This window comes from Thermobia domestica, chromosome 10, assembly GCF_964235325.1.
Source record: "Thermobia domestica chromosome 10, izTheDome1.hap1.1, whole genome shotgun sequence".
In the NCBI taxonomy this organism is placed as follows: domain Eukaryota; kingdom Metazoa; phylum Arthropoda; class Insecta; order Zygentoma; family Lepismatidae; genus Thermobia; species Thermobia domestica.
In genome coordinates this window covers 47,346,829-47,373,238 of record NC_137463.1, presented here as the reverse complement: position 1 = coordinate 47,373,238, position 26,410 = coordinate 47,346,829, and the positions used below count along the sequence as shown (strand labels likewise).

Here is a 26,410-nt window from a genome sequence, read left to right as displayed (position 1 = left end):
AATTAGATAAAAGGGAAGAACCAGTAGAAAACCATTCACACTTGGTATCTGTCCACCACAATAGTCATTGGTGAGTTGTGGCGGAATCGGACGAAGGACCCCACACACTAGAATTGAATGCTCTACTGCTGGACCATAGTCATCCTAAGATATAAACTTCTGTCGTAATTACCATGAAATTTTATTTTGTCTTAAGGAGATCTAGCTGAAATAGATAGTTCAGTTGATTATTTTCTTTCGTCACATTAGTGTCTTACAATTTTAAGCAATCAATGCATTTATATTCCCCTTAATTAGAAAAGTACATGCTTTTAAATGATTTTTACACTTATATACTAATAAAGAAAGATTAGGCTCTTATGACGGTGGACAATATTCAACACCACATTTCAAAATCTCAAATTACAACAATAATTTGAAAAAATATATCATACTAAAAATGGAAAAAAGATTGGTGTGTTAGATCAAAGATTGGCATAGTTTTCAGTACCGTGTTTATGTAAGACATGAAATTACAGTTTAAAGAGAAATTAAAACTACCATATCAAATACCAATTTCTATGTGGAAATTGAATCTGGGATTCCATACACCAGAGGTGAACGTGATACAATAAGTAATCTGAGAGTGATAAGTGGAGAAAAATATCTTAACTTGTATTAGATATTGACGCTAAATAGTGTCTCTTCCAAATTATTGCCATTAGGTGGTAATCCTTCATATTTAGGTACATAAGATGTGGCACCAGAGTTCTTTATGCTTTATCCAGGGATGCAAATAATCACTCGCTCATTCGCCCGGGGTGAGTGGTTCATTGGTTCGGGTGAGTTTTGAATATCACTATTGTTATTTTAAAGATAAGTAAATGATTTCTATTGTGGGATGTGGGGCAGTAGCTTTTTTCTTGGGCTAGTAAGTTTTGTTACTTATTTGCATACGTGCTTTATACACTTTTAAAATGATATTCATAAAAGTTTTCAAGACACTTACGTATTTTCTTCTGCATGTTAAAAACGTTCACAGTTTGCTTCGACTGTTTTTCTTTTAAACAGTCAAACACTTTTAGTAGCAAATTTAATTCGTGAGAAGGAATAAATGTTTCATTTTTAAAAAAAAAAATGAAAAAATTACAGAAGAACGTTACGCTTTTCACTGAGTAGGGAGGCATGTTAGATATTAGAATAACATATATTTCTATGATCATTGTCGGAAGTGTAAAGGTATCTAACTCTTAGTTTCCCAGACATAAATGAACATACAAACGAAATAAGGCTGTAGCTATTGATACATACAAGTGCACAAATGAAATATGTCTGTAACTGGAATCACAGGCGCAAATCTCGAGGTGATGAGGAGGACATGTCCCATCCAATCGTGGAAGTGGTGGTGACTGTCCCCCCAATAATCCGGTTTGAAATATGTTTTTGTGGGAGAAATGTGATGATTTGTATCCGATTGCCGCAAAGGAAAGTGAGGTGAAATTGATGTTCTTCCGAAATAAGCCTCAAATTTGTCCGCTTCCAAATGTTGAAGACAACTCTGCTCCCCCGATCCTCCACAGCATTGTTTTTCAACTTCATAAATATCTTGAACAACACTTAAAAAAAGATTATGGGATTGGTCTTACCCGTCCTCGCTGGCTGGAGTTAGTATTTGCTGAAGTTCTCTTTCATAACATATAAACTTTCATGCATAGATAACATCATACCTAGCAAGGCATTGATGAAATCATGTGAGAATTAGAACATGCATTAGAGTAAGTGTCCTAAGACTCCGTTCTTGTGCGTCTATGTGTCCGCTTGTGCAACTTTAGTTGAGAAACTGCAGATATTTTCTTTAGAATTAATGTTGAGATTGTCCGGGAAACGGGAGAGTTAAATTACATTTTGCCCAACGCGTTTCAGCTTTGCTCTTTAACATGGTGCCCAACTATCCATGAAGTACAGGAAGTCCCGTAAGTTTTTGATCAACAGAGGGCATGAATTCCTCTTGTAACACACACACACACACACACACACACACACACATATATATATATATATATATATATATATATATATATATATATATGCATATTTTTACAGATTGATATGCCAATCACAAGAAACCTCCAACCATTAATACCCCTGCAAATTTGACCACACAACACCATAATTATACACCCATATTCCTTCTCAGGAGTAGGCAATTCTGATAAATCGGTGTCTGTACACCACTCATATACCCATTCTTGTCAGGTGGCAGAGAATGGCTAAAATCTCCTTAAATCGAAAAGCCATCATTGTTCAAAGATTTTGTATAGGGCGGTCGGCCAATTGCGCCTCCATGCCATTTGTGGTTTGTTAACAAATGATTCTTTTTGGTGTTTTCTTTTTCTTTGATCGGCAATGTTACATGTTAGCTGCAGTGGTGACAATATTCCTTTACTACTGCTATCGCTAAATATGTTAAACAGTTATTCGATGTGTATATTTGATATATATTTTATATTCCAGCTCTGTATGCTTTCGTCTGCGTTTCTATGTTCATTTTCCCCATAGGTTTATCATTTTGTTCTTCGTGTTTCGTTGATTTCAGTACCACTACGCTTTGTGTCACAGAAAATGAGAGAGAAAGAGAGACGTTTTCCCTAATAGTGGGAACATTCAAGTCACAACTTAACGGCGAAGTAGAATATTTACTGCTTGGCTTATCAAAGAACGGTTTGTCTCCTTCTTGACACATTTAACCAGTCGAGGGAAATAACGATACGACCCAAAAATTTCCTAGAAAATAGCAAGAGGGGGAGAAATGTCCTCCACTTAAAACTTTTCTCGTAATGGAAGAATAAATATATGAAAGAACAAGATAAAAACTTCCATAGTAAAAGGGGCAAAAGAGATCACATTGTGGGAGTATAATATAGAACGATGAGACATTTTCCTCATGTATATACGAATAAATAAAGAATATGAGATAGATATTAAATGTATTAGGTTTTTTCCTGTCTTCATTTAGGAAATGCACTTTTCTATCTTTTGTCATAAAGAACAATATTTCACAATAAAATGTAACGAGGAAAGTATCTGCATAATATTATGGTTCCTTTATATGCATATGTATATGATAGAATAATATATTCTTATGGTTTTCTTTATACACGTAGTAAATTAAATATTCACATCATACATTCAATATGTAGAGAGAATCTTTCATAATCATACTATAACCAATTAGATAAAGAGGTATTAAATCATGAGTTTCATCAACGTGAAACTTTGTTGAACGTTGTTGAATGTTGAATTTTCATCAACGTGCTATACTATAACTATTTCATTTAAATATTGCAACGTCAGCATATTGCAACGTCTAGATGTGCATAGCTTAATAGTGTGGGGATCGAACCTTTACATTATATTTACAATGGCTGATTGATTAATTGGTGTTTAAAATCCTTTCCAAGCATCAAGATGGCCACTTGATGACGTTGCCATGTTGATTTTGGTACTCCCACTGCTGTTCATGAGAAATTCTTAAAGCATTCCCATGATGATAATTTCCCTTACTATCAATCAAGAAAACTTCAAATTGTATTTCGACAAAACTATGCGCATATTTCACTAGTTAAAGACTTCTTGTAATTTATGCTATCTGTGATTGACGACTGAAAGTCATACTAACATTGGAAATAAAGGTGATATTGCGTCGCATAATCTGCCAAGAACAAGGGTTGGAATTTTGTATATATTATTTTACGATATACATGAATAGATCTAAAGAGGTTAACATAATTTTGTTAAAACACCAAACTAGTTAGAACAGCCGAAGGATATGACATAACTCATACAATAAGTAGTACAATTAGTTGACAAATAGCCTGCAAACGTAAGCTGTCTTTTTTATATACTTAGAAACTATGAGTGTGACAAAAGTAAGTTCACGTGCTGTGTTGTATGAATCAGCAGAAAATGATAACAGAAATATTTTGCAGTTGACACAGATAAAAAATGTCAGTAGTCCTAAGACCACGTCAGACGAGACGATGATTCTTGCGGTCACCCGAATTGGCAAGGCTCATCCTTCCAATTCTCTCAGTGACACTGTAGCCGATCTCTGCAGTTCAGCACTAATTGTTCAGCGGAACTTGCATAGTGAAGAAAAGTACCTAAAAATGTCAACATAAAACATCTGCTTACATAATCACGAATAATACTTACATAATCACGAATAATACCGAGAAACAATTCGGTCACACCCATATGTCACATATTTGATCCATGTGAATTCTCAAATAAAGGCCGATTAATTGAATAGTTGAGTTCGAAAACCGGTCATCCCCATCGAAGCTAATTTGAGAGAAATGACAAACAAAACTAATATGTATCTAACATATAGGACTCTTTTCATTTTGGGACCGTACAAATGACATTTTTATACTTTCCAGAAATGAAAATAATCGTATATGTCTAATACATATTGATTAATATAGTTCTTTTTGTCATTACTCTCAAATTAGCTTCAATGGAGATGATCGGTTTTCGAACTCAACAATTGAATTGAATTCTCTAACAGCGACCGAATATTGGTGCGAAAGCGGTTGACGGGCAAATATCCAATCAATTTTACCATCCAACATTAAAATATATTGTAATAAATGTCATGGTAGGATGTAACACTTTGAGAGGTCAGAGTAATAATCTCATTTCTTGCGATAGGCACATCAATTATGAAAAATAGCATTGAAAGACGCATTGCTACCCTTTTTCTGTAAAAAGAAAACAGTCTCCGAAAATCATACAACTAATAGACTAATAGATGGTGGAACACTATGTTAAATAATAATAATAATAATAATAATAATAATAATAATAATAATAATAATAATATAACTGGTCATTCGTTGAAAGAGATGGAATGAGATTTATACTCTGTGATATAAGTTGTAAAACCCGGACATCGATTCTTTAGATGTTGGGCATTTCGTACGAAGGCCATTAAGATCATTATGTTAAGTGCACGATCCAAGTAGGTCATTATGTTAGCCGTGACAAAGTGCGTCTTTACAATGTATAGATAATGCAAGACCTCATGAAAACCGCTTCTTTTAATAACATTTTATACGTAATATTAAAATTAGTACGTGCATAAGACTCAGACGTGTCTCTGAGGCTACTAGGAATCAGTGATACCAGCCTAAAGCGCTATAAAATCACATGTCAAAAAGCAAACATTAATTTTGCATTTTAATTTCCAACATTGTATTATTATTATTACTGTTATTAATAATAATAGTAAAATATGAAAATGATACTTACGTATGTCAAGTCTTATTGTTTTCAGTACCTGGGTAAATTAATCAATAAATTTAGATCTTCTATATTTATAAAGTAGTTTGTGAATAATTATTTTCCATCACCAAAAATCCAACAACATGGGATTTTTGCCACGGGTTGGCATTACTGCTAGGAATATTCGCGTCATCGTTAGAAGAAGAAAAATATAACCTTATTATACACATACTAACATTACGACAAATACCGGGAGAATTCGTTATCAAATTATATTCCTACAACAACATATTTATAGACATGCGGCAATAATTTTGGACATGAGTGTACCTCTTTAAATTTGTTTTGTTCACCTTGTATCATTCTATGATAAAAACAAGACAAAACTATGTGTACATTCTACTTCATTCTTTAACAGGAAATTGGAACTAGCGTTTGATGTAATTTAGGAAGTAATACCATAAATATATCTGAAACAAGGTTTGATTTCCATACTTGATAATATATATGAGTATTTGGTTTCTTCACATGAATACTGAATGGATAAAATTATACCATCCTCTTTGAAAATTTGGGAGACCTATATTAGCCTATCCGTAACATAATTAAAAATTGTCGAAACTGAATATTTGTAAATAGTCTCTAAGACTACTTCTGTAAATTTGTGTAATTCATGTTGTTTAGTCTGATGGGTAAAAATTTTGCCAACAAATTCAAATTTTAGACAATTGTGATCTAATTTATCTTCAATGCTGTGAGTTTAATGTAACACATGATCATATGAATTAATTCAGGATGTCACATTGTTTCATTGGATATTATTTTTGATAGGTTTTTATTAATAGTGTTTCAATTCTCCTGTAACTTTAAACTCCTATCTTATGAAAATGTAATGCCGTATACAATTTAAATAAAGCATACTATCAGTTGTCATCTTGAAAAAACATGTAACATTCACATATTAATTTCAAGTAAAATTAGTTCGAATTCTGATGAAACCGAGGTGAGTAGAATCTATACTAAAAATTAAATTTGCTTTATGTAACATCTAGGTTTGTTTCTAAAGAAATATTAAAGGCACGGAACTCTAATAAGAGAAGAAACAAACAATACTTTATAAATATGCAGTTAGCGGAAAAACATATTGAGAATATGCTACAATTTAGTTATTCAATAATAAATTAATATAACGTTTATATTTTATAAAACTTGAAATATACAGTATGTAACTTAGGGTGATAACTAACTGCAGTATTACATGATAGTTGATGGTAATGCTAAAAAAAATATGAAAGGAATAGTGTACAATTTCGAATTGATATGTCGAGTTTTTATAACACTTGCTTTATTGAATTAGATATTGCTTTTAATGTCCCTCTATTTCTAGCTACTAAAATGCAACGTCAAGAACGAGAGTTTGTAGGAAGTCCAAATATGCCAAATATCTAGAGCATGGGACAGTAAACACTTTATTATCACAACAGCATCGGGAAGCGTCCTAGGTAAGCCATATAGTGACGCCAACGAGAACCTAAGTTCAGTACTGCGAGAAGATTCTTCAGAAGTGAATCTGTTCCTAACGTCAAGTGATGTATCGTCATTTTATACAAAAGTCCTTATACTCACATATTCATCTTTAATCTTCAAGGAAGGATGGTATATCAGAAGTGTGCTTTATCCTTCCATGACATTTACGGTATTCTACGAAATATGCCAAATGAACGGACTATGTGCTTTCTCACTCTTGGAAATCACAACGTAGCGATCCGTCACTTCATGCCGAGACCCGCTTGGGACTTATGAATTGTAAGTGTAGTTCTGTTGGAACGGACAGCCACATTTCGCTCATTGGCGCAATCGCTGAACGAAGCTGCACAATGTCTAATGTCCCACGAATATTTTACGACGGATTTCAAATTAGGGGTTATTTGCACTGTACCCTTTCGAGCGAATTCCGTTGAATGTACAAAATAGGTATGCGAAGCTATAACAGTGTCGTGAACATCTCACATAAAGAGGCGAAATGTACAACATCCCCTTTCCAGACATATGCCGCTGATGTCTGCATCTGTGTCTGGTGATAACTACCATAGCACTACCCTTTTCAACAAGTGCATTCGGATCACAACGTCGATCTGACACTGGGTGTTATGGCGTTGGGTTTCATTGAATGATATGACTGTTAAAATGTGCTACGCATTAACGAACATTCAACTAGCCAACGATATATTGACGACTGGTTGAGACCGACTATGGTTCTTTCAGTGCAGACCCAATACGGGACTACAACAGGTTCAATCGGAGAGTTTTAGTCCAGCTTGTTAACGCACATCTTCTGTCACATTTGCTGTCGTAAACTTTCTGACTGAACAAATTATTTCTTTGCTTCCTTGACATAGGCGTTTCCACAACCTTTAGCTGATCTAAGGCATCTGATAAATAGTTGCGTATCGCTCAGCTCTGAACTCCGCCACCTGCAGTTTATGAGTCGTTCTTAAAACGCATGGTTTGTCACATTCCAGTAGAACATCAAAGGATCATCCCATTCAATGACTTGCCATTTTGAAGACGTTTTGCCAGCGCATACTTGGCCAAGAAGCTACAGACATCTGCTCTGCTCTCGCCATGATGTTACATGTCTCAGAGTGCGGTCAGTTGAATATTTTTCTAGTTCTAAACTACCGGTTAACGAATATGAGATTACCTTCAAAAGTCAAAGTTTTGAATCTTGAGTCTTGTGTCTGTCGGATCTGCTTATACAATACACATATTTTCCCTCCATTCTGTTAGAGAGCAACACTACATTCTGTAACAAAAATAGACAATATATACATTGCATCCAAGTAAATATTCAAGTGGAATGTAGAAAATAAATTTAAAAAAATGAAATGAAATCTTTGAGTTTTACGTCCCAGGGTTATACCGGTTGGGCTAAAGGAGACGATGATTGAGTGAAATTGTAGAATGAAGATAGTGGGAGGAAACGGGAGAACCCCGAGAAAACTCACGAACACGGTGTTTGTCCACCACAAAGAATGTAGAAAATAATCATAAAATAGATGATACAAAAATCAGCAACCAAGTTCAAGTCTGTGGTACATCCATACTAAACGGGGAAGAATTATAACAATGCACTCGTGGTCTAGTGAGTAACGTAAGATATAAGCGTACATTTCTTTTATATTTTTCGAATCTTACCTACACAAGCTGATAGTTTAAAATATAGAATCAAAATCTTACTGACAACTGACTGTAAGAAATTTATCACAAAAATACAAAAGACAGTACATTTACTTCTTATCCGAAACGTTTGCTCGGGCACTTGAGATCAGTGAGGTAATATGGTTCTATGTTAAGCAGTAGGTCCGAGTCACATTTACCTTCAGTGCTAAAGCTGATGTTAAACTCCAATAAGCACAGTTTAACATGTTTACCCTTAAGAAGAAAACAGTGTGGAAATATGATCACTACAGTAACTAATATTTTAGTAGTTTGAGCGAGTTATCGTTGTATTAGAAACTACACAGTTGCTAAACTATATCAGTACTGGCAGAAGTGTACTGAGCATAAGAAAAAGTTATGTGTAAAAAAAAAAAGAAACGAATATTGTACGATTGTTCTTTTTCCCTTGAGACTTAGAATTTTCGAGAACTTCGTCACACACACACACACACACACACACACACACACACACACACACACACATATATATATATATATATATATATATATATATATATAAGAATGAACATATTGTTTACTTAAATATGCATCTCTGACTTAAGCAAATATAAATATTAGGAATTTCTGTAACAAAGAAACAGAAATATAAATATTTGAGGAATTTTTCCCTAGGAGTGGAATTTGCAAAAGCTCAGAAACTCGGATATTACTATTTTTACTATTAATACTATTAATTAAGAGTTAATCACTGAATTTTACACCTGCAACTTGTGCACCCTTATATTGGTTATTTTCTGAATAAAGAAGGGGTGTATTGGAATTATATATAATTAGAACTGTATCAAACCGTTTTGTAATTAAAGGCGGCAGTTAGAAAATACAAATATATCATATATTCTCTGTTGTACTATCCCAGTAACAGAAAACATTACAATACATGCATCAGCTCCTTCTGTACCAGAAATTCCCAATCCTACAACGCTGTAATCGGATTGTAACTTACCTAAAGAGTCCATAGAAACTAATTTATTTAATAACACTTCTTATAAGATAGGTATCAAAATTTAAGCTCAGATTAGTACCCTAATTAGTTCATTTCATTTCAATCCATACCTTGCTGAGATTAGAGTCTCTAGATTGCAGTGAGTTGGGTAGTGATGGTTATTTTTTTTTTCTATACGATAAAAGTATTCGGAGAACGAAGAGCTGTCGAATAGTTTATTTGATCCTGGGATACAATATCTCATATTAAACAAACATTTCAATTACGTTGCACACATTGTATTACATTTATTATGGTGGCACTTCCATTGGTCAATAAGAATAGAAACACGAACATTTGTTTCTTTGAATCGCCACATCATTACATTTTTCGATTCGATCGGTTATATCTATGGAATTCAGTTATCGAGTTAATAAGTTAGCATCTTAATGGTTAACATTGTCTTAAATGTGGCTATTTACATCCCATAATCCAGAGATTTAAGTTTCGCATGATGCACTTTACTTTATTAGCATAGTTTATCGTGTATTGAACTTTCCCTATTTTCACTGCGTCTAACACTACAACCCGCGAATGGCACGATCTTCTAGTTATAAGAAATGTGATGTAGTCAAGCGATGTAAGACGTTAGACTAATGACTGTGTGAATAAATCTATTGAAGTTCGAATCTTTTATTTCTCCTCGAAGTTCACTTTCATATTCTTCACATGTTTTATTGGGTTAAATATATTAGTGATTATGATTAATTAATAGATGTATGGAGATATGTTTCTCTGTTAAGGCATTTTTTAATTAGTGAAGTGAAATGGTTTCTGATTCAACTAAAGGCTATGCGAATTTGTTTGGTCAATATTGTCCACATGGATTTTATCTCCGATATTCCGTTTTCCTTTCACATGATTTTTCAGCAATCAATTTTATAATTTACTTTTTGATTATCGTGATTTCCTTAGCACAAATTACATTATTCTTTAATGTTATCATCGAGATTATTTTTCTACGACTTTGTAAATTACGAATGCGATTCTTACATAGAAATAACAGCGCACGTATCCTACTAGAATTTCATTATAACACAAGAGTAAAAGTTTCACTAATACTTATTTAGCTATTAGAACAAACATATAGAGGTTTGAAATTATTTTTATCCTATTTCATACAATTGAAAAGATATAATACAGATGTAATTTAAAACTAAATACAATAACACGTATTTGGATACTGAATTTCGAGTTGTGCTCGGAAAATTGTCTATACAATTGTCACAAACGTTAATATCCGCATAAAGGATCATTGATATTAACAATACAGGAAAACTAGCACATTCAAAATGAATAAAATTAAAAATGAAACCAAAGATACTTAGATCGTTCTTCGTATAAAAGACCTTTAGAATAATTCAAGGGATAAAGGAAAATAACACTCAATTACTTAATTAGACTTTTATTCGAGAGAAACATTTTGCAATCAAGTTCCAATTTTTGAATGACAATATGATTCATTTATTTTTTATATTATTAATGTTAGTTAAGGACTAAAATAATTTTGAGACCTAGCCTTTGAAAATAAAACCGAAATGTAATATTTCACATTATGCTTGTATTTAACTTGAATATAAACAATTTTTACGTAAAACTTACTGCTTTGAATCAATTAGAAATCTGATCTTTTTTTACCGTCTTCAATGAGATTATCAACATTTCTTTTTATAGAAAAACTAGTTATGCTACGTGTCCACCACGTGACAGAGTTTGGCTTGTGAGATAATAGATAATATTTTCTACTATTCTAATTATTTTCTAAAACAATAAATAATAATTTCTAAAATAATATTAAAACATAAACTCGTTGCAAGGTTTTGGCACTGTTTGGAGAAGGAGGCTATTATCATGGGGATGGAACATATTCTTGTGGACTTAATTAATTGCAGAAAACAGTGTTTTGTTATCTACTGTTTTTAATCTACAGCGATGAACGTTAAAACTAGAAGTAACTGATTTTTTCAACCTTTGCTTGTTGCAGAATCTGAAAAGAAACTGAATATGATGTTATAAAACCCAAGGAAGGGCTTTGAAGAATATGGGATGAAAATAAATGTTAGAAAGACAAAAGCTATGGTTATTAGAACGAAGCGGTCTGTGTCAAATATAAAAGTGGGAGAAGAGAAAATAAAACAAGTAAATAATTCTCGATGTTTGGGTAATATTCTTAGTAATGACATGAAGTGCGAACTTGCAATAAAAGTAAGGATCGGCATGGCGAAAGAAGCCTTTAGGAATAAGAAAAGTCTGTTTTGTGGGACCTTGAATGAAGACTTGAGGAAAAAGACTCATAAAATGCTTCGTGTGGAGTATTGTACTTTATGGGGCGGAAACATGGACATTAACGTAGAAGAGATGAAAAACGACTGGAAGCCTTCGAAATATGTGTGTGGAGAAGAATGGAAAGAATTAGTTGGGTCGAGCGGAAAACGAATGAGTGGGTGTTAGAAATGTTGGGGGAGAAAAGAACACTTTTAGATATTGTTAAGAAGAGGAAGAGAAACTGGTTAGATATTGCCTAAGAAGAAATTGTATCATGAGGGACGTCATTGAGGGTATGGTGGCGGAAAAGAGAGGCAGAGGGCGAAGAATACTACAATTAATGGATTATATAAAAACAGAAAGATCATACGTGAGGACGAAGCGGTTAGCGGAGGACCGTGGGAATGGAAGCTTCTCAGCTGCTGCAAGTGACCTGCCAATAAGGGCAGAATACCTATGATGATGATGCTACATGAAATAATTCTTGGTTGACGTCATTGTGTTAGTATTTTTCTCTTCAGACTTAGTTGAAGTTTTGTCTTAATGGTTATACATTTTTTCGTTCTTATTTCATCGTTACACGTAAGAATAAAATGTTGTGGTGAGTGGATAGGTTTGAACCTACGAACATTGAGTTTTTATTCTTCCAACACTTTACCAATGTACCAAGCTTTGTCTTCACGTTAACGTCCGGTTACAGGGTTTATTACTATTTAAATAAAATGGCTGGCTGTTAGAGTTTCCTGCTCACAAATTTCGATAAAAAATTCATTGCTTCGTAGATACGTAGAGCAATGTTTAGATACACATTTTAGGAGAGTGCAGTTTGGCGTATATAATAATTTCGAGCATTATCCAAACTTTCAATGTGTACTGACATTTCGGTTATTGTCGAACCAATACAAAACTTCATTAGTCGAGTATTCAAAAGTTTTCAAATGTCACAAATTTTGTCAACCATGATTGCAGTTTTTGATGTGGAGGCCCGTCTCTTATGAGCGAGGCTAATGGCACCTGACATTCGATTCAAGGATCCCTAGCTACAGCGTGCAGCAAGCTAACACGCTTTGCTAGCAAGGTCGCCATGAAAACTTAGGTGCCGATAACAATGCGGAAATTGGGAACAACTGTTTGAGATATGAAGGAAAAAGGGCTTATTATTGCTTAATATTTTACCTGTAATTTGAAAGGTTTAGAATTTGTCAATATAGCTTCATAGGACAGGGGATGGATACTACTAGATGTTAACATGGCTTTCCAAAAAATTCGGATTCAGACCTTATAGCTGTCGGCCAGTCCACTTTGACCCATTTTTCTCTCCCTTTTAACCTTCCCTATAAGAAGGGACGGGATAATGTAACAGCTCGCGCCGTGTATGTGTGTGTCTGTGCCATGCAAAGGGTACAAGGTAGAGCAATGCACTTTTGCAAGCACTAACATTGTAAGTTAGTGCCGCAGACAAGAGAACCGGTACGGTTAAAGTTATCAGTCGCACCATTTCATTTCAACATTGTGGCCAAAAGAAAATGGAGGCAACGGGAAAGTAACGAAGTATAATCCTGCTAATAATCTAAACTGATGAACCGAATCGAGTGATTCTGTGTATGATTACTGACCTTAGTCAACCACTGTAACAGGCTTATAATTTCATGAGGGGTGGGCTCCGGCGGGTGCCAAAAAGAATGTTCGAAAACGGCGAAAATGAGGATATTTCTGCGAACCTCCTTATCAGAGGGGGGATGGGTCCGACTGCAGTACGTGATCATAGGCATTTCAAAATGACAGCAGTGAAGAAAATGGAGGGCAACAAGAGGTTGGTAGAAAAGGGAACACTGTCGGAAGAGTGGGTCTACCTTGTTTTTCATTTATATGGAGCAAGTATTTGACGGAAAGAGATCTTTAGTAATGTCATGTAAATTAGTTTTCTATTACCATTGCAGTATTCGCTTCTTTTTTATTGTAGTTAAAATTTAATTGGATTGTATAACTTTAAACTATTCTAAAACATACCAATAATTTGGTGTAAAATCTACCTACTTCATATAACCTACATTATACCATGAGTTTACTATGAAGAAAGGAAAAAGGCTGAAATATACTACTGAAACGTATTAATCAGATCCAGAAATGACAGTAAAAGATTATAGTAATAATAGTAATAGAAGTAGAAGTAATATTAATAGTGAGAAAATAGTAATATTAATAATAGTAATAACATTACGAATACGCCCAAAGTAAAAACAAATACTCGAATTCAAGGGAGGTTTCCTTGTCGTAAGGCAACCAAAAGTAACAGGTGCATGACGAAAGGAAAGAGGAACATTTTAAAGAAAGCTCCATCAAAATCATACAAACTGTACGAAAGTTATCGTCGGACATCATATACAAACAGACAACGAGATCTACAGTGAGCTTCGCAGCGAAAATTCCAATGTTTGTTTCAATTATAGTCGAAATTTAGATACTACATGAAATTTAGACAATCCCAAATACTTCAAGGGTTCCAAGTACCGGAATATTAAATTCTCAAAACCAAAGTTCGATATGTCCACAGCCTTATCGAACTTCCTTACCTCTACCTATATCAGAAGCAGTCCCTATCCAGAATTTTAATTTAAAATCCGCGGAAAGATACAAAATTTTCATTTTTCTACCTACCCTGTTGTTGTCGCAATCGGTAAATGGCAGTTTGTAGACTAATGGGACCTTATGCAGAGTCATTTTGATGTATGATTAGCGTCATACTAAATACCTGACTTATTCAGGAAACATACGTTAGTCGAACTCTTTAATATGGTACTCAATATGGTATTCAGAACGACTTTGAATAAGGCCCATGGTTATAACAAAATACTTTGGTTTGTGTAATATTTACCTGTACCTTGGGCAGAAAGTACTCATACATGTGCACTATACTTAGTAGAATGTTAATTTCATATTAACAAAAGAAGAATGTTTTTAATATATGTAAGTGATTATTATGGGATAGTTGTTGCTATGGACATGTTTTATGGTTACCTAGTCAGTGAGTTTGTGTACTTAACAGTTTTAAGAAAAGGATATTATAAGTTATATCAAATAATAAACCAGTTTAACATCGTTTACAGACGTTGTCAGTTTTATTAAAAAGGTGAGATTAATGGTATTTAAATATCGAAGCTAATGTTTTTAATGTCAAAGAAATTCTACCACTTCGGATTTTTATCTCAGCAAACGAACCAGGTTTACGACTATCTTTTTGATAAGTCGTTGTAAAAATTTTGGTTTACCTCACCCGGGACTTTGTAAATTCAATTCCCGAAGAAGAGTAAGGTTGAATTTACTTTTATACTACAGTTAATGAATACGAACTTAAGCATATTGCGAAGTGGTAAAGTAATCATAAGAAAAATGGACAACGAAACAATGCAGCAGGAATCAAATACTAGTGACAAAGGTGAAACTAGTGTAACACCAGGATTGACATCGGAGGATCGAATCTTGTTAGCTTTACAGCGACAAATGATGCAGATGTCTACCGAGATAAAGCAGACCATGGAACAGATGTTCAACGAATCTAACACGACCATGGAACAGAAGTTCAACGAAGCTAACAAACAAAATGAAGAATTAAAGCAGACCATGGAACAGAAGTTCAACGAAGCTAACAAACAAAATGAAGAATTAAAGCAGACCATGGAACAGAAATTCAACGAATCTAACAAGACCATGGAACAGAAGATAGAACTGAAGTTTGACGAAGCTAACAAGCAATATGAAGAATTAAGTAGACGGATAGAACGGATAGAACAGAAATCAGATGAAACGAAACAAACGATTGTCCAGGTGGTGAATGACATATCCTCACAGTTTGAGGAAAAGTTAAAAAGGATATCCGATGATTGTCAAGAAAAGCACAATCACCAAAACCAAGAAATTAGTGCTGTAAAAAAAGATTTAGAAGTAATAGAATCTTCCATTAAACAGCAAAAGATCCAGGTCAGCAACAATTCTAATAACATACGTGTAAATACACAGTTGTTAGCTACTATTCAGGAAGAGATTAGAACGTTACAGGCTAAAGACAACATTTACCGTAATAACTTGGGTAGTGATCGCTTTGAGTTGCCCCACTCATCAGAGATGAACTCGCCTTCGCCGGGGTCTGATGAGGATATTATACTAGAAGAAAGTTGTCCGAAGAGTACTGATGAGCGAAACGTAGATGGTGCGACGACACAGCACGTCATGGATAGGAACTATCACTTAACAAGAACAAGGAATGAGAAAAAGAAGGTAAAATTAAGTGTTAAGATGAGTGAAATTCGAGCTATGAGCAAATTCAGTGGTAAGTGTAATGAGAATGCTACTTCTTTCTTAGAGAAATTCCAAGACGAATGCAATATAATGTGTATCGATCGATCACAATATATGAAATTAATACCCCATGTATTACTCCCACCTTGTTCCTTATGGTTTAAAGCAATACGTGATCACATTAGTACATATGAGGAATTCAAAGCCGCATTGATCGCAAATTATGAAAATGACTTTTTGCTGGCAAATAGAGATGCCACCCTTAGAAATCAACACTTCAATCCTCGATTGCATAAATCTGTTGTAGAGTTTGTTGTAAATGTCTACAACGAATTAAAGGTCGTTAATCCTTTGCAATCGGAATCGAGAATAATAGCATCGATTCGAAATTTGCTTCCATTTAAATTGCAACAGATCTTATTTTCCACACAGTGTATGAGTTTCAGCCATTTATTGATGCTTGTCCAATGCTACGAAACTCAATACCATGCCATGAATCCACAATCAGGAATGGGTAAAAATAAGAATAATTCAGATCATTTGGTGCCAGTTCGGAATTTAGATATCCGAAGTGTGAATGATATGAAACCTAACCTAAGCCGAGTATACTCTAGCAATCAAAATGAGCAAAATAGACAAGGTTATGTAGGGAATCCGCCTAACCTAATTAATCGTAGCAATTCATATGTTAGACCATATAGTCAAAATAGGTTTAAAAATAGACGTAATGTATGGCGAAATTCCAGAAATGCAGCGAACTACGTGGATAGACGTAATTGGAGATCAAGAGATGGTACTTCATATCAAAATCAAAATCACGATGAAAGACATGTACAACATAATGTAGAACCTAATCATGATAGTGCGGTACAATGCACTTTATTAGATTCATATGCAAGTACGAATGTAACATGATTACCGTCAATGAAATTAGGTTAAACCCATATTAGTTATAGATTCTTGTGAATTTTCATTTTAAAGTTTATGTGTTAATATCAATAATGAAAACGATTCTTAAAAATACTTGAAATGCTTAAATAGAGTTTTAAGTAGACTGGAAAATTGATTTTCAAATGATTTTTATTCTTTCTTGTTAATGTGAAGAATCATAATTCGATTCATAAATGATTAAAAGCAAAGATTATTTATATTAGATTGATTTGTGTTGAAAACTTAATTGTCAAAGATTATGTTAAGTAGAAGATCTATTCTATAAAACTAATTATTCAACGACTACCTTGAATGAGATTCTTCTTTATTATAACATCTTAGTGCTACGATGTATACCTTTAAATGCAACATCTGACTTATTTGTTATTTAATGCGCCCTTAAAGATTAATATTATTTGTAACCCACGTTTGTCCTTTACATTCTTTGAAATCGTACCTTTCATCGATTAATTAAATAAGCGACGATATTTTTTTAATAAGAAAATGTAATAATAATATAATGGATAATAATGAAATAAATATAATTAATGTAATTAAAGATAAATATTGATGAAATGTAAGATTTGTTTAATGTATATGTGAAATGTAAAGAATAGATATACAAGGTGCGATCAAAATATGATGGACATATGCTATGTAAGAACACTAATGTAAACGGACCAGTGGTTCTTGAAGATAAAAGCCAAGCCTACTCATGACTTTTATATTCAGTCCCTTTGTCGAGCGACATTTTTATATAACAAAATACTTTGGTTTGTGTAATATTTACCTGTACCTTGGGCAGAAAGTACTCATACATGTGCACTATACTTAGTAGAATGTTAATTTCATATTAACAAAAGAAGAATGTTTTTAATATATGTAAGTGATTATTATGGGATAGTTGTTGCTATGGACATGTTTTATGGTTACCTAGTCAGTGAGTTTGTGTACTTAACAGTTTTAAGAAAAGGATATTATAAGTTATATCAAATAATAAACCAGTTTAACATCGTTTACAGACGTTGTCAGTTTTATTAAAAAGGTGAGATTAATGGTATTTAAATATCGAAGCTAATGTTTTTAATGTCAAAGAAATTCTACCACTTCGGATTTTTATCTCAGCAAACGAACCAGGTTTACGACTATCTTTTTGATAAGTCGTTGTATGGTGTCTTGGATTCCTACTCGAATTATGCATGTTTTATCTTCCTTTCTCTGTCTCTGTCTGTCTGTCTGTCGCTCTCTCTTTCTCTCTCCATTTCTTTCTCTTCCCTAAAAGACTACTTAATCCTTGTACATACATAAACATTGATCTTCAAGACATGTGAGTACAAACTCTTCTTTCACTTCACTTCAAGGGAGGCGACATTTAAAATGAACACCCTGTGTATATTTAGTACATATGTAGGCCTACACCTATGATAACATTGACTGCATTGTTTCTTCCAGATCTTTCAGTATTTGCTGCTTTCAAACAATTCGAGTCTCTCAAACTCGTCGAATGTTTGTAATATTTCGAGTGTCTCAAATGAATTCGAGAGTCTCGAACATTTCGAGAGTCTCAAAAAATTCGAGAATCTCGAACATTTCGAGAGACTCAAACAGTTCCAGAGTCTTGAAAGTTCGATAATTCGATAAAATTAAAATTCTTTATCGACAAAACGGTTTTGAAATTTTATCGAATTTTTATCGATTACTCGATTATCGAACAGCCCTAGTGTAGTTCGGGAAGTCAACCTTGGCCAGGTGACATGCCCATTATTACTTAAACTTGGTCATGCATAGCGTTCGGATTATTATTAATCAGCTTAGCTATATCCCCATAAACGATAGTTTCGACATTAATTCTGTTCGTTTGAAATATTTCAATTTTCATTCCTTCTCACTTAATGCCGATGGGAGTTGAACTTGAGCCTAAAAGGCACTGAGTGTGTCACTTTTCATATCAGCGACTCCGATATCTATGTACTAGAAACTAGTATCTCTCGTTATGGGCAATTTTGACATGTATTCCTCTAGTGATTTAGCACCACCACAGTGAGACACCAGGAGTTTCACTAAGCATCTCAGCGATCACGAAAACTATGAATGTGACACTAATGTCCATTATTTCTTATTATTTTTATACATCACCCCTTCTTACCTCCTTAGCATTGCTATAAACAGCTTCACTCCAATTTATTTGTTTCCAGATTATGAGCCATACATGTACAAGTTCGGGAATTTGCTCCGGTTATGAACATTTATGATTGAACTGATATTTAGTATATATTAGTATCCTCTGTATATGATTGCTCTCCTCTTGCTCAGCAGCAACAACAAAAAAGCAAACGACTGGTATCAACATGCATGTGAACTGAAATAGATAAACATCATGTCCATCTCCAGGTTGTGCAGGGACTTCTTAGGAGGGTATAAGATGCAACAGCACATTAGAAGACACCAGTCTCCCCAAATCGACCACTTCTTCTCTTCTCTTGGTTGTGTTTGGACACTGAGATGTACCTCTACTCAATATACTGGCTTCAACTGTTCCCCTCGAGATAGCAGTTGGTTTTGGGGTGGAAATGGACCCTGAGATTCTCTATCACTTTCGTGTTCACACTTGGACAATGAGAAATGCCTTGACCCAATCTCTTGACTGTACTTGAAACATTCGAGAAATCTGTTGTTTTCTCTAGGCTTCAACTGCACTCTGATACACTTTGCAAATGGCTTGCCTGCGTCTGAGCCCTAAGATGCACCATACACCTGAATCTTGTCTGCGATTGTGCCATGAGGTTATCCAAACCTGTCCCTTGGTTACGGATGGGATCTGTGACATTGATAATGTTCAAGTACCAAATTAAGGGATTATATTGGTCTTCGGAACACCGTTAGAATTGTAATACATTGTACCAAAGCAAAGTTTTAGAATGAAAATGGTCGTGGGAGAAAATAAAAATCCGTCTACATTATTGTCTCTATCAACTGCTTTCATCAAACGTTTATAATCCACCTATCTATCTATCTAAGTACAGGTTATTTTCGGGACATGGATACAAAAGAGGAAAATTTAAATAGGAATAAGTTTCCCCAATTGCGTCGTTTCGGCGATATAAGCCACCGAAAATTTGTTGCAATAGGAAGAATGGCCATCACTCTAGAACATAATGATGTATTATAGTCAAATCCAAAGAATATGTAATATCCTTACCTGTGATTTCATTATTGTAGTAATGAATTGGAAACAGGAATGCTGCAAGGATAGCCCAAAAACAAAGATAGGATAATTCGTGCATCTAAAACAAAAAAGGATCGAATGTGTGCAATATATTTTTTTCGGATAGAAATATGCCCAATACTTAAGTCTAATGATGGGGAAATATGAGTCTCCGACAGCATGAGCTGGAATTAGATGGCAACTGTGACCGTGGGAAACATTCATGGGAATAGTGAACAACCATGAAAGAAGCAATCTGATGCTATTAACTAACACATGCGATAGTAAAATAAACACAGTGTGAATGTTTCGGAGAGCAGTAGTATTCAAACACAAGACACCAATTCCTAAATGAATCTTGCAAAAGAACAAATATGAGGTGAGGTGAGGTGATTTTAGTTTAGCGTCCCGTTCAGCAGCGAGGCTATATGAGACGTGGACCTACTGATTAACGTGGAATCCGAACCACATGAGCTCCCGCCGGGAATCCAGAACAAATATGATTATGGACAAATGGTTATGTGAGGGAAAATTATTGGGAAAGAAAAGGAAACTTGCCATGATGCAAGCTGACACTGCCCCCCGAAATACACTTAACACACTTGCCACTTGCACCACGCTCACATAACCCAGTGCCAATAGTTTTCTCTCTTTGGAAGTCAGATCTCAGTTTACATAATCAGCGTCTGTAAAGTTCATTATACACTGCTAGTTTTCTGGTTCTGACGTAGTACGTAGGTTGCTTAATGCACAATCACGAACAATTCAGCGCTGTTGTCGCTATTTGACAGCTACCATCTATGATCTGAATGTTTAAACTCTAGCTTCATTAAGTTGATAAATGTATGTATTTATAAACTACATAACGTAAGAAATATAAGACAATAAATCTGTCTCCTGAGTACAGACATTTTAAAAATATATAATATATCTTTTTTATAACTTTGCAAAGAGAAAATCATCGTTTATCTCAACTGTTCATATCGTTTGAGTGATATTTGATTAAATATATATTTCTATGTAGATCCATTAATCGAACACAAAGTAGATGCCATATCTTCCATTAGAGAAGCCGATAGAAGACATTCATTCCATCATGTGCATCTTAATCATACTACTGTATGACTAAAGAAGTTCCATGTATATGCTGTTTCCTTCTTTCTTATTTCCTAATAGAAAGTGCGTCGTATGATATAGTTGTACTACCGTAGGGATTTGAAATGTTACAAATTTTTACAATATACTGAAACGAATTTTATGAAGAACAAAGAGAAAATACGTATACGAACGTCTTTAAACTTATCCTAAAATGTATCCAGATAATATTCATTATGAGAAAGTAGGAAAGATTATGATTTACTTAATTTGATGTATGTATATGTTCCAATTAACTACATGGTAAATTGCGTTGCCGTGGTACATTTTTTATAATTCTTGCATTCGCAGATCAATGTATTATTGTTCAGAAAATACCTACTCTTCACTAAAAAGCAATAAGGTCTTTCTATACTTGACAGGCCTCTATTCTAAAAAAAAAAAAAACAACATCGTTTTCATTCAAGTATGTGGGTTGCTTAGCACAACATAAATTTATTTTTATTAATATGTTATACACCATATCTTGTTTTGCTTATCCTATTTCCTCTTTAGGCTAAGGTGAGTATTCTTTTCGCCATAATGTCTTTTTTCGCCAAAGACTCGGTTACATTCTCGGTTGGAGCACTTCTGGTTTCTATATGACATTAGCTAAGTTACAAGTCTCACACCATCAGTTCTAACTGGTATGTTAAGCTCTCTCTGCAAGTTGAAATCGCTTGTTGCTCATTACGATACTGTTTCACTTTTATATTCTTTTTAAAATTCTATTGACTGTCCTGCACCCGTCAATGTGTATATTTGATTCGTGGCATCATACGGATTTTCTAATCATATTAACAAACTATGTTACATTCTGTGACGAGATGAAGGAGATGGAGACAAAATGTATTTTCTTCTAATTATTCCTGTGAGAATTTGAAATGACTGTTTGACCTAGTATCTGGAGTTAGCATCTGTTTTCTGTAATTAGGAGTATACAGAGAATGTTCAATAACGACTTATACAGTATTATTATTATTATTATTATTATTATTATTATTATTGTTGTTATTATTATTATTGTTGTTGTTGTTATTATTATTATTATTTAAAAATGTCAGATTGTATGAAAGTCATGTCTGTCCCAGTCAGTTGGAGTATTTTATACCACATTCCTTCTTAAAGTGCTATAAAGTGTCATCCTTAAAGTGCAATCAACAAAGTGAACCAAACAAGTGCAATCAAACATTATTTTCTACATCATGTTGTGGTTATATGGTACTTTTCATAACAATGTGAGTCAGAAATCATGTAGTAAGGTAATAGACAGACAAAACATATTGTTTGGAATTGCAATGGATTGCTTTAATATACATATAAATAATTGTTATATTAAACTATTATACAGAACAACTTTTGAAGAAGTCATATGAAGTGATTGACACTAGTACATAGTTTGAAACTTAAATGCACAGCAAATATTAACAATATTTAGAATATAGAATCTCACAGCAATATCAAGATGCCCTATATATTTGTAAGTTGTAATTACATATAAATTAGTCAACAGAAATATGTATACGATACATTATGTAACTTATAAATAATATAGTTGTTCATGACAATTTAACAATTTCGTACATTGAAATTTTAAGTATTTTATTTTTACTAGCAAAAATTTAGAATTAAAATATAGCTATGTGAAATAGCTCCAACTAGTCATCTCACATTTACCTTAAAATATGTGCATATACATCATGGCAAAATTAACTAATTACTAGTACCCATTTGAGATATAAATATAATGTATTTCTCACAATGTAGTACAATGTAGTTGTACAGAGTTATTCAAAAAGAAAGAACAGATTTCAAACATTTATTTCTTCGAAACTACAAAGGATAGAAACATGGCTCAAATGTTACTTGATTAAGAAAAGTTTAAATTGTTAGTAATTATGGTGTGCATTCAATATGGACATCGTGTGTTACAGGACAAATGTCAAAACGGTGGCTCACTTCTTGCCACACACGAATCAGCTGGTCTCTAGTTATTGAATTCATAGCTTCAACAATTCGATGTCGTAGACCTTCAAGAGTGTCGTAGACTTTCAAGAGGGAGAAAACACGGTCTTTTACGTAACCCCATTGATAAAAATCACACGGGCTCCTTTCGTAAAGTGTACGAATACGCTCGACATTCTCGTTCGATGTGCGTGGATGTCCCGTGCTTTTTCCTTTGCAGATGCAACCATCTTCTAAGAATTTTTGATGACACTAGTAAAGTTGCTTATCATGCGGCGGTTGTTTATTAAATTGACGGCGAAATGCTCGCTGAACTGCAACAATGGACTCAAGTTTCGCCAATTGTAGTACATAAAAAGATTTCTCCTTTGGTGACGCCGCCATTTCACTACAGACAAACAACAACAAACAACAGCTCCAATGCGGTCGTGATTGGAACTTTATCCGGGCTGTTTAAATTGTAAGCTTTTCCTAATCAAGCAACGTTCGAATCATGTTTCTATCTTTTGTAGTTTGGAAGAAATAAATGTTTGAAATCTGTTCTTTCTTTTTGAATAACCCTATAACACACAAATTATATTTTAATGTTAAAATTATGAACTGCAGCACTTAGTCATTCAGTTACATTTAATCAGTTAGTATGCTTTATTTATACTTATGACATAAGTATAATTAATAATATTATACATTAAGAATATAAGTTACAGACATTAATAATATAAGTTACAAGGGTTTTCCACAAAGCCTATTGTTTCTGAAAGCTAAATGTACCATTAACACATTTGCAAGTTTCAACTTGAAAATATCATATATCTGGTTGTTAGAAACATAATATATCAATTGCTTAGAAACTTCGATAACATTTATACAGAACGAGAATACCATATGTGAAACATGAATTAAAAATAATAATTTTGTGCCGTTATATATTATGTGGAGTTGATAATTCTTGTAGTGTGTGTAAAATACTGATTGATTTCAACAGCTAACCACTTCCACTTATAAATATTTAAAAACCAAAACTAATATCCTAAAATATGCGACTGGTTATATTCAATAATATGCAAAGCTCTGAATATATAAATATGTACATCTAATATGAAACAACACTGGCAAACATACTACTCTTATTCTCAGAATGTAAATAAGACTCTGGGAATTCTTCATTAAAAGCCATCGCTCTTCCCACGAGGCTACCGGTATATTAAGATAAGTGTTGAACAAGACCTCATTTGTAAACTCAATAAAACAAAATACTATTGTTTAAAAATAAACAATAACCGATACGTTTTTACTGTACAACGTAGTCTTTCAAAAAGTAAAGTTAAAGTACTTACAATAAATCCAAGAAGCAAGATTGAGAAGGTTGGTTTAATATGAAACCATTGTAAACCATTATTTACTGGGATGAATCTAGTACTATTCTGGAAATATTTATGACGGATTTCAGACATGTACAGAATATCATTTTCCCATTTATTACGAATGCCATTTTGCAAAATTCTATAAATAAGAAAGTTAAATTTCGGAATTAAAGGCGAACCTTTCGTTACAAAGTAGGCAGTTTGGTGAACAATCACAGGTTGCTCAACAATATGTACCAGACAATTATCGAAGTGAAATAAATCTAGTTGCGTTATCATGTGTTTGAGATATTTTAATTGATCGTATAATGCAACATTTCTCCTATGGGCTACATGTTGTAGAACTGACTCTATATCCTTTTCCACTTGGTACCTACCTCTCATACTAATTATATCTGGGTTAGTTGAATCATAAATGACATCATAATGTTGCTGAGAGCTCTGAATAGGAAGATTACTTTCTGCAACATCGTGTAGTGTAGACATTTCAAGTTTATGCATGGGAACTGTAAGCACATGCGCTAAGTGACCCTGATATATTGCTACTATGACCATACTAAAGAATGCAAACGCAATGAATAAGATACGCAAAGAAGGAATTAACGGTTTGTGCACTGATATTTGTAAAAGCAATGATATAAAATAAGACACGTTATATTGATCTTTATTTCTGACCTGTTCCGTTTTGGAGTGTAATCTTAAAATGTAATTAAATATTACGGCTATAAATACTATAGTAGTAAATATGAGAGCCCAAACTTTGTTTTCAAATGCATATAGCAAACTCTCCCATAACGGTATTAAACGTGCAGAAGGTACAGCAAATTTAATTGTTATGAATGCCGTTGGAACCGTATGATCACATGCAGCTATATTACTCCCATACAAAGGCAAAGCGTTGACGTAAATATCTGATTCTCCAGAAATGATTTCGTTTAGTCCTGCATTCCACGTCACGTTATACTTTGACCAACTAGCTTCTCTATTAAATAGTGTAAAGTTCATATAACTGGCTAACAATTGCAAGACTTTACTATCGACACCTTCAGTAAGGGGAAGCTCCTTGTTTATACCCGTAGATGTTATATGTTCTCCTTTATTCATAGAGGCGTACAGAACGTCGGGAAATCTTTCAAAACTTCTGGACTTTATAATATACCCATGCATGTCGTGGAGTCGGTCTGGAAATAATTCCAGTTCTACAGCACTAAATGGTTTATTCTTAATTTCCGAGCAAGATATTGTGAACAATTTTCCTTTGTTCCCTTTTGCATCATTCAGAAATGGATTCATACCTGATATATTTAGTACTCCAGTTCTATGTTTACACATTAGTACAACATTAATCAGCTTTCTTTTCCAACACAGCATTAAAACTGATCGTATTTCATACTCTTGCAATGTACCTTCCAAGATGAAAATTATAAACTTACCAGTTGCATTATGTATAGGTAGTTTTCGAAGTTTACTCATTATTACCCTGAAACTATTTGAGTCTTTCGTGATTAATACAAACGTATCCCCTTGTTTTCGCAAAATTATTGAAGACCTGTCTCCATTGCTAAGCAATACGTTATAGCTTGATAACATGATTGGATTTTGAGAATATATGTGAATGTAAGTAATGAAAGCAGACAGAAAAATATCATCTATTTGAGCTTCATACAGACAAGAAATCAAATATTTTTTTGATAGTTGTCTCATGATGTATTCTGAACATCTACTTATTTCTATATAGGAATTGTAATATAAATCGAATGA

General features: G+C 33.8%; 1 protein-coding gene across 1 annotated transcript; it reads right to left on the bottom strand.

The window, feature by feature from the left end:
- Positions 1-24,541: 24,541 nt before the first annotated feature.
- LOC145661454 (uncharacterized) lies at positions 24,542-25,942 on the bottom strand. Its single transcript, XM_081726765.1, has one exon. It carries the CDS (start codon positions 25,940-25,942, stop codon positions 24,542-24,544), a length of 1,401 nt encoding a protein of 466 aa, XP_081582891.1.
- Between the last annotated feature and the right edge of the window lie 468 nt (positions 25,943-26,410).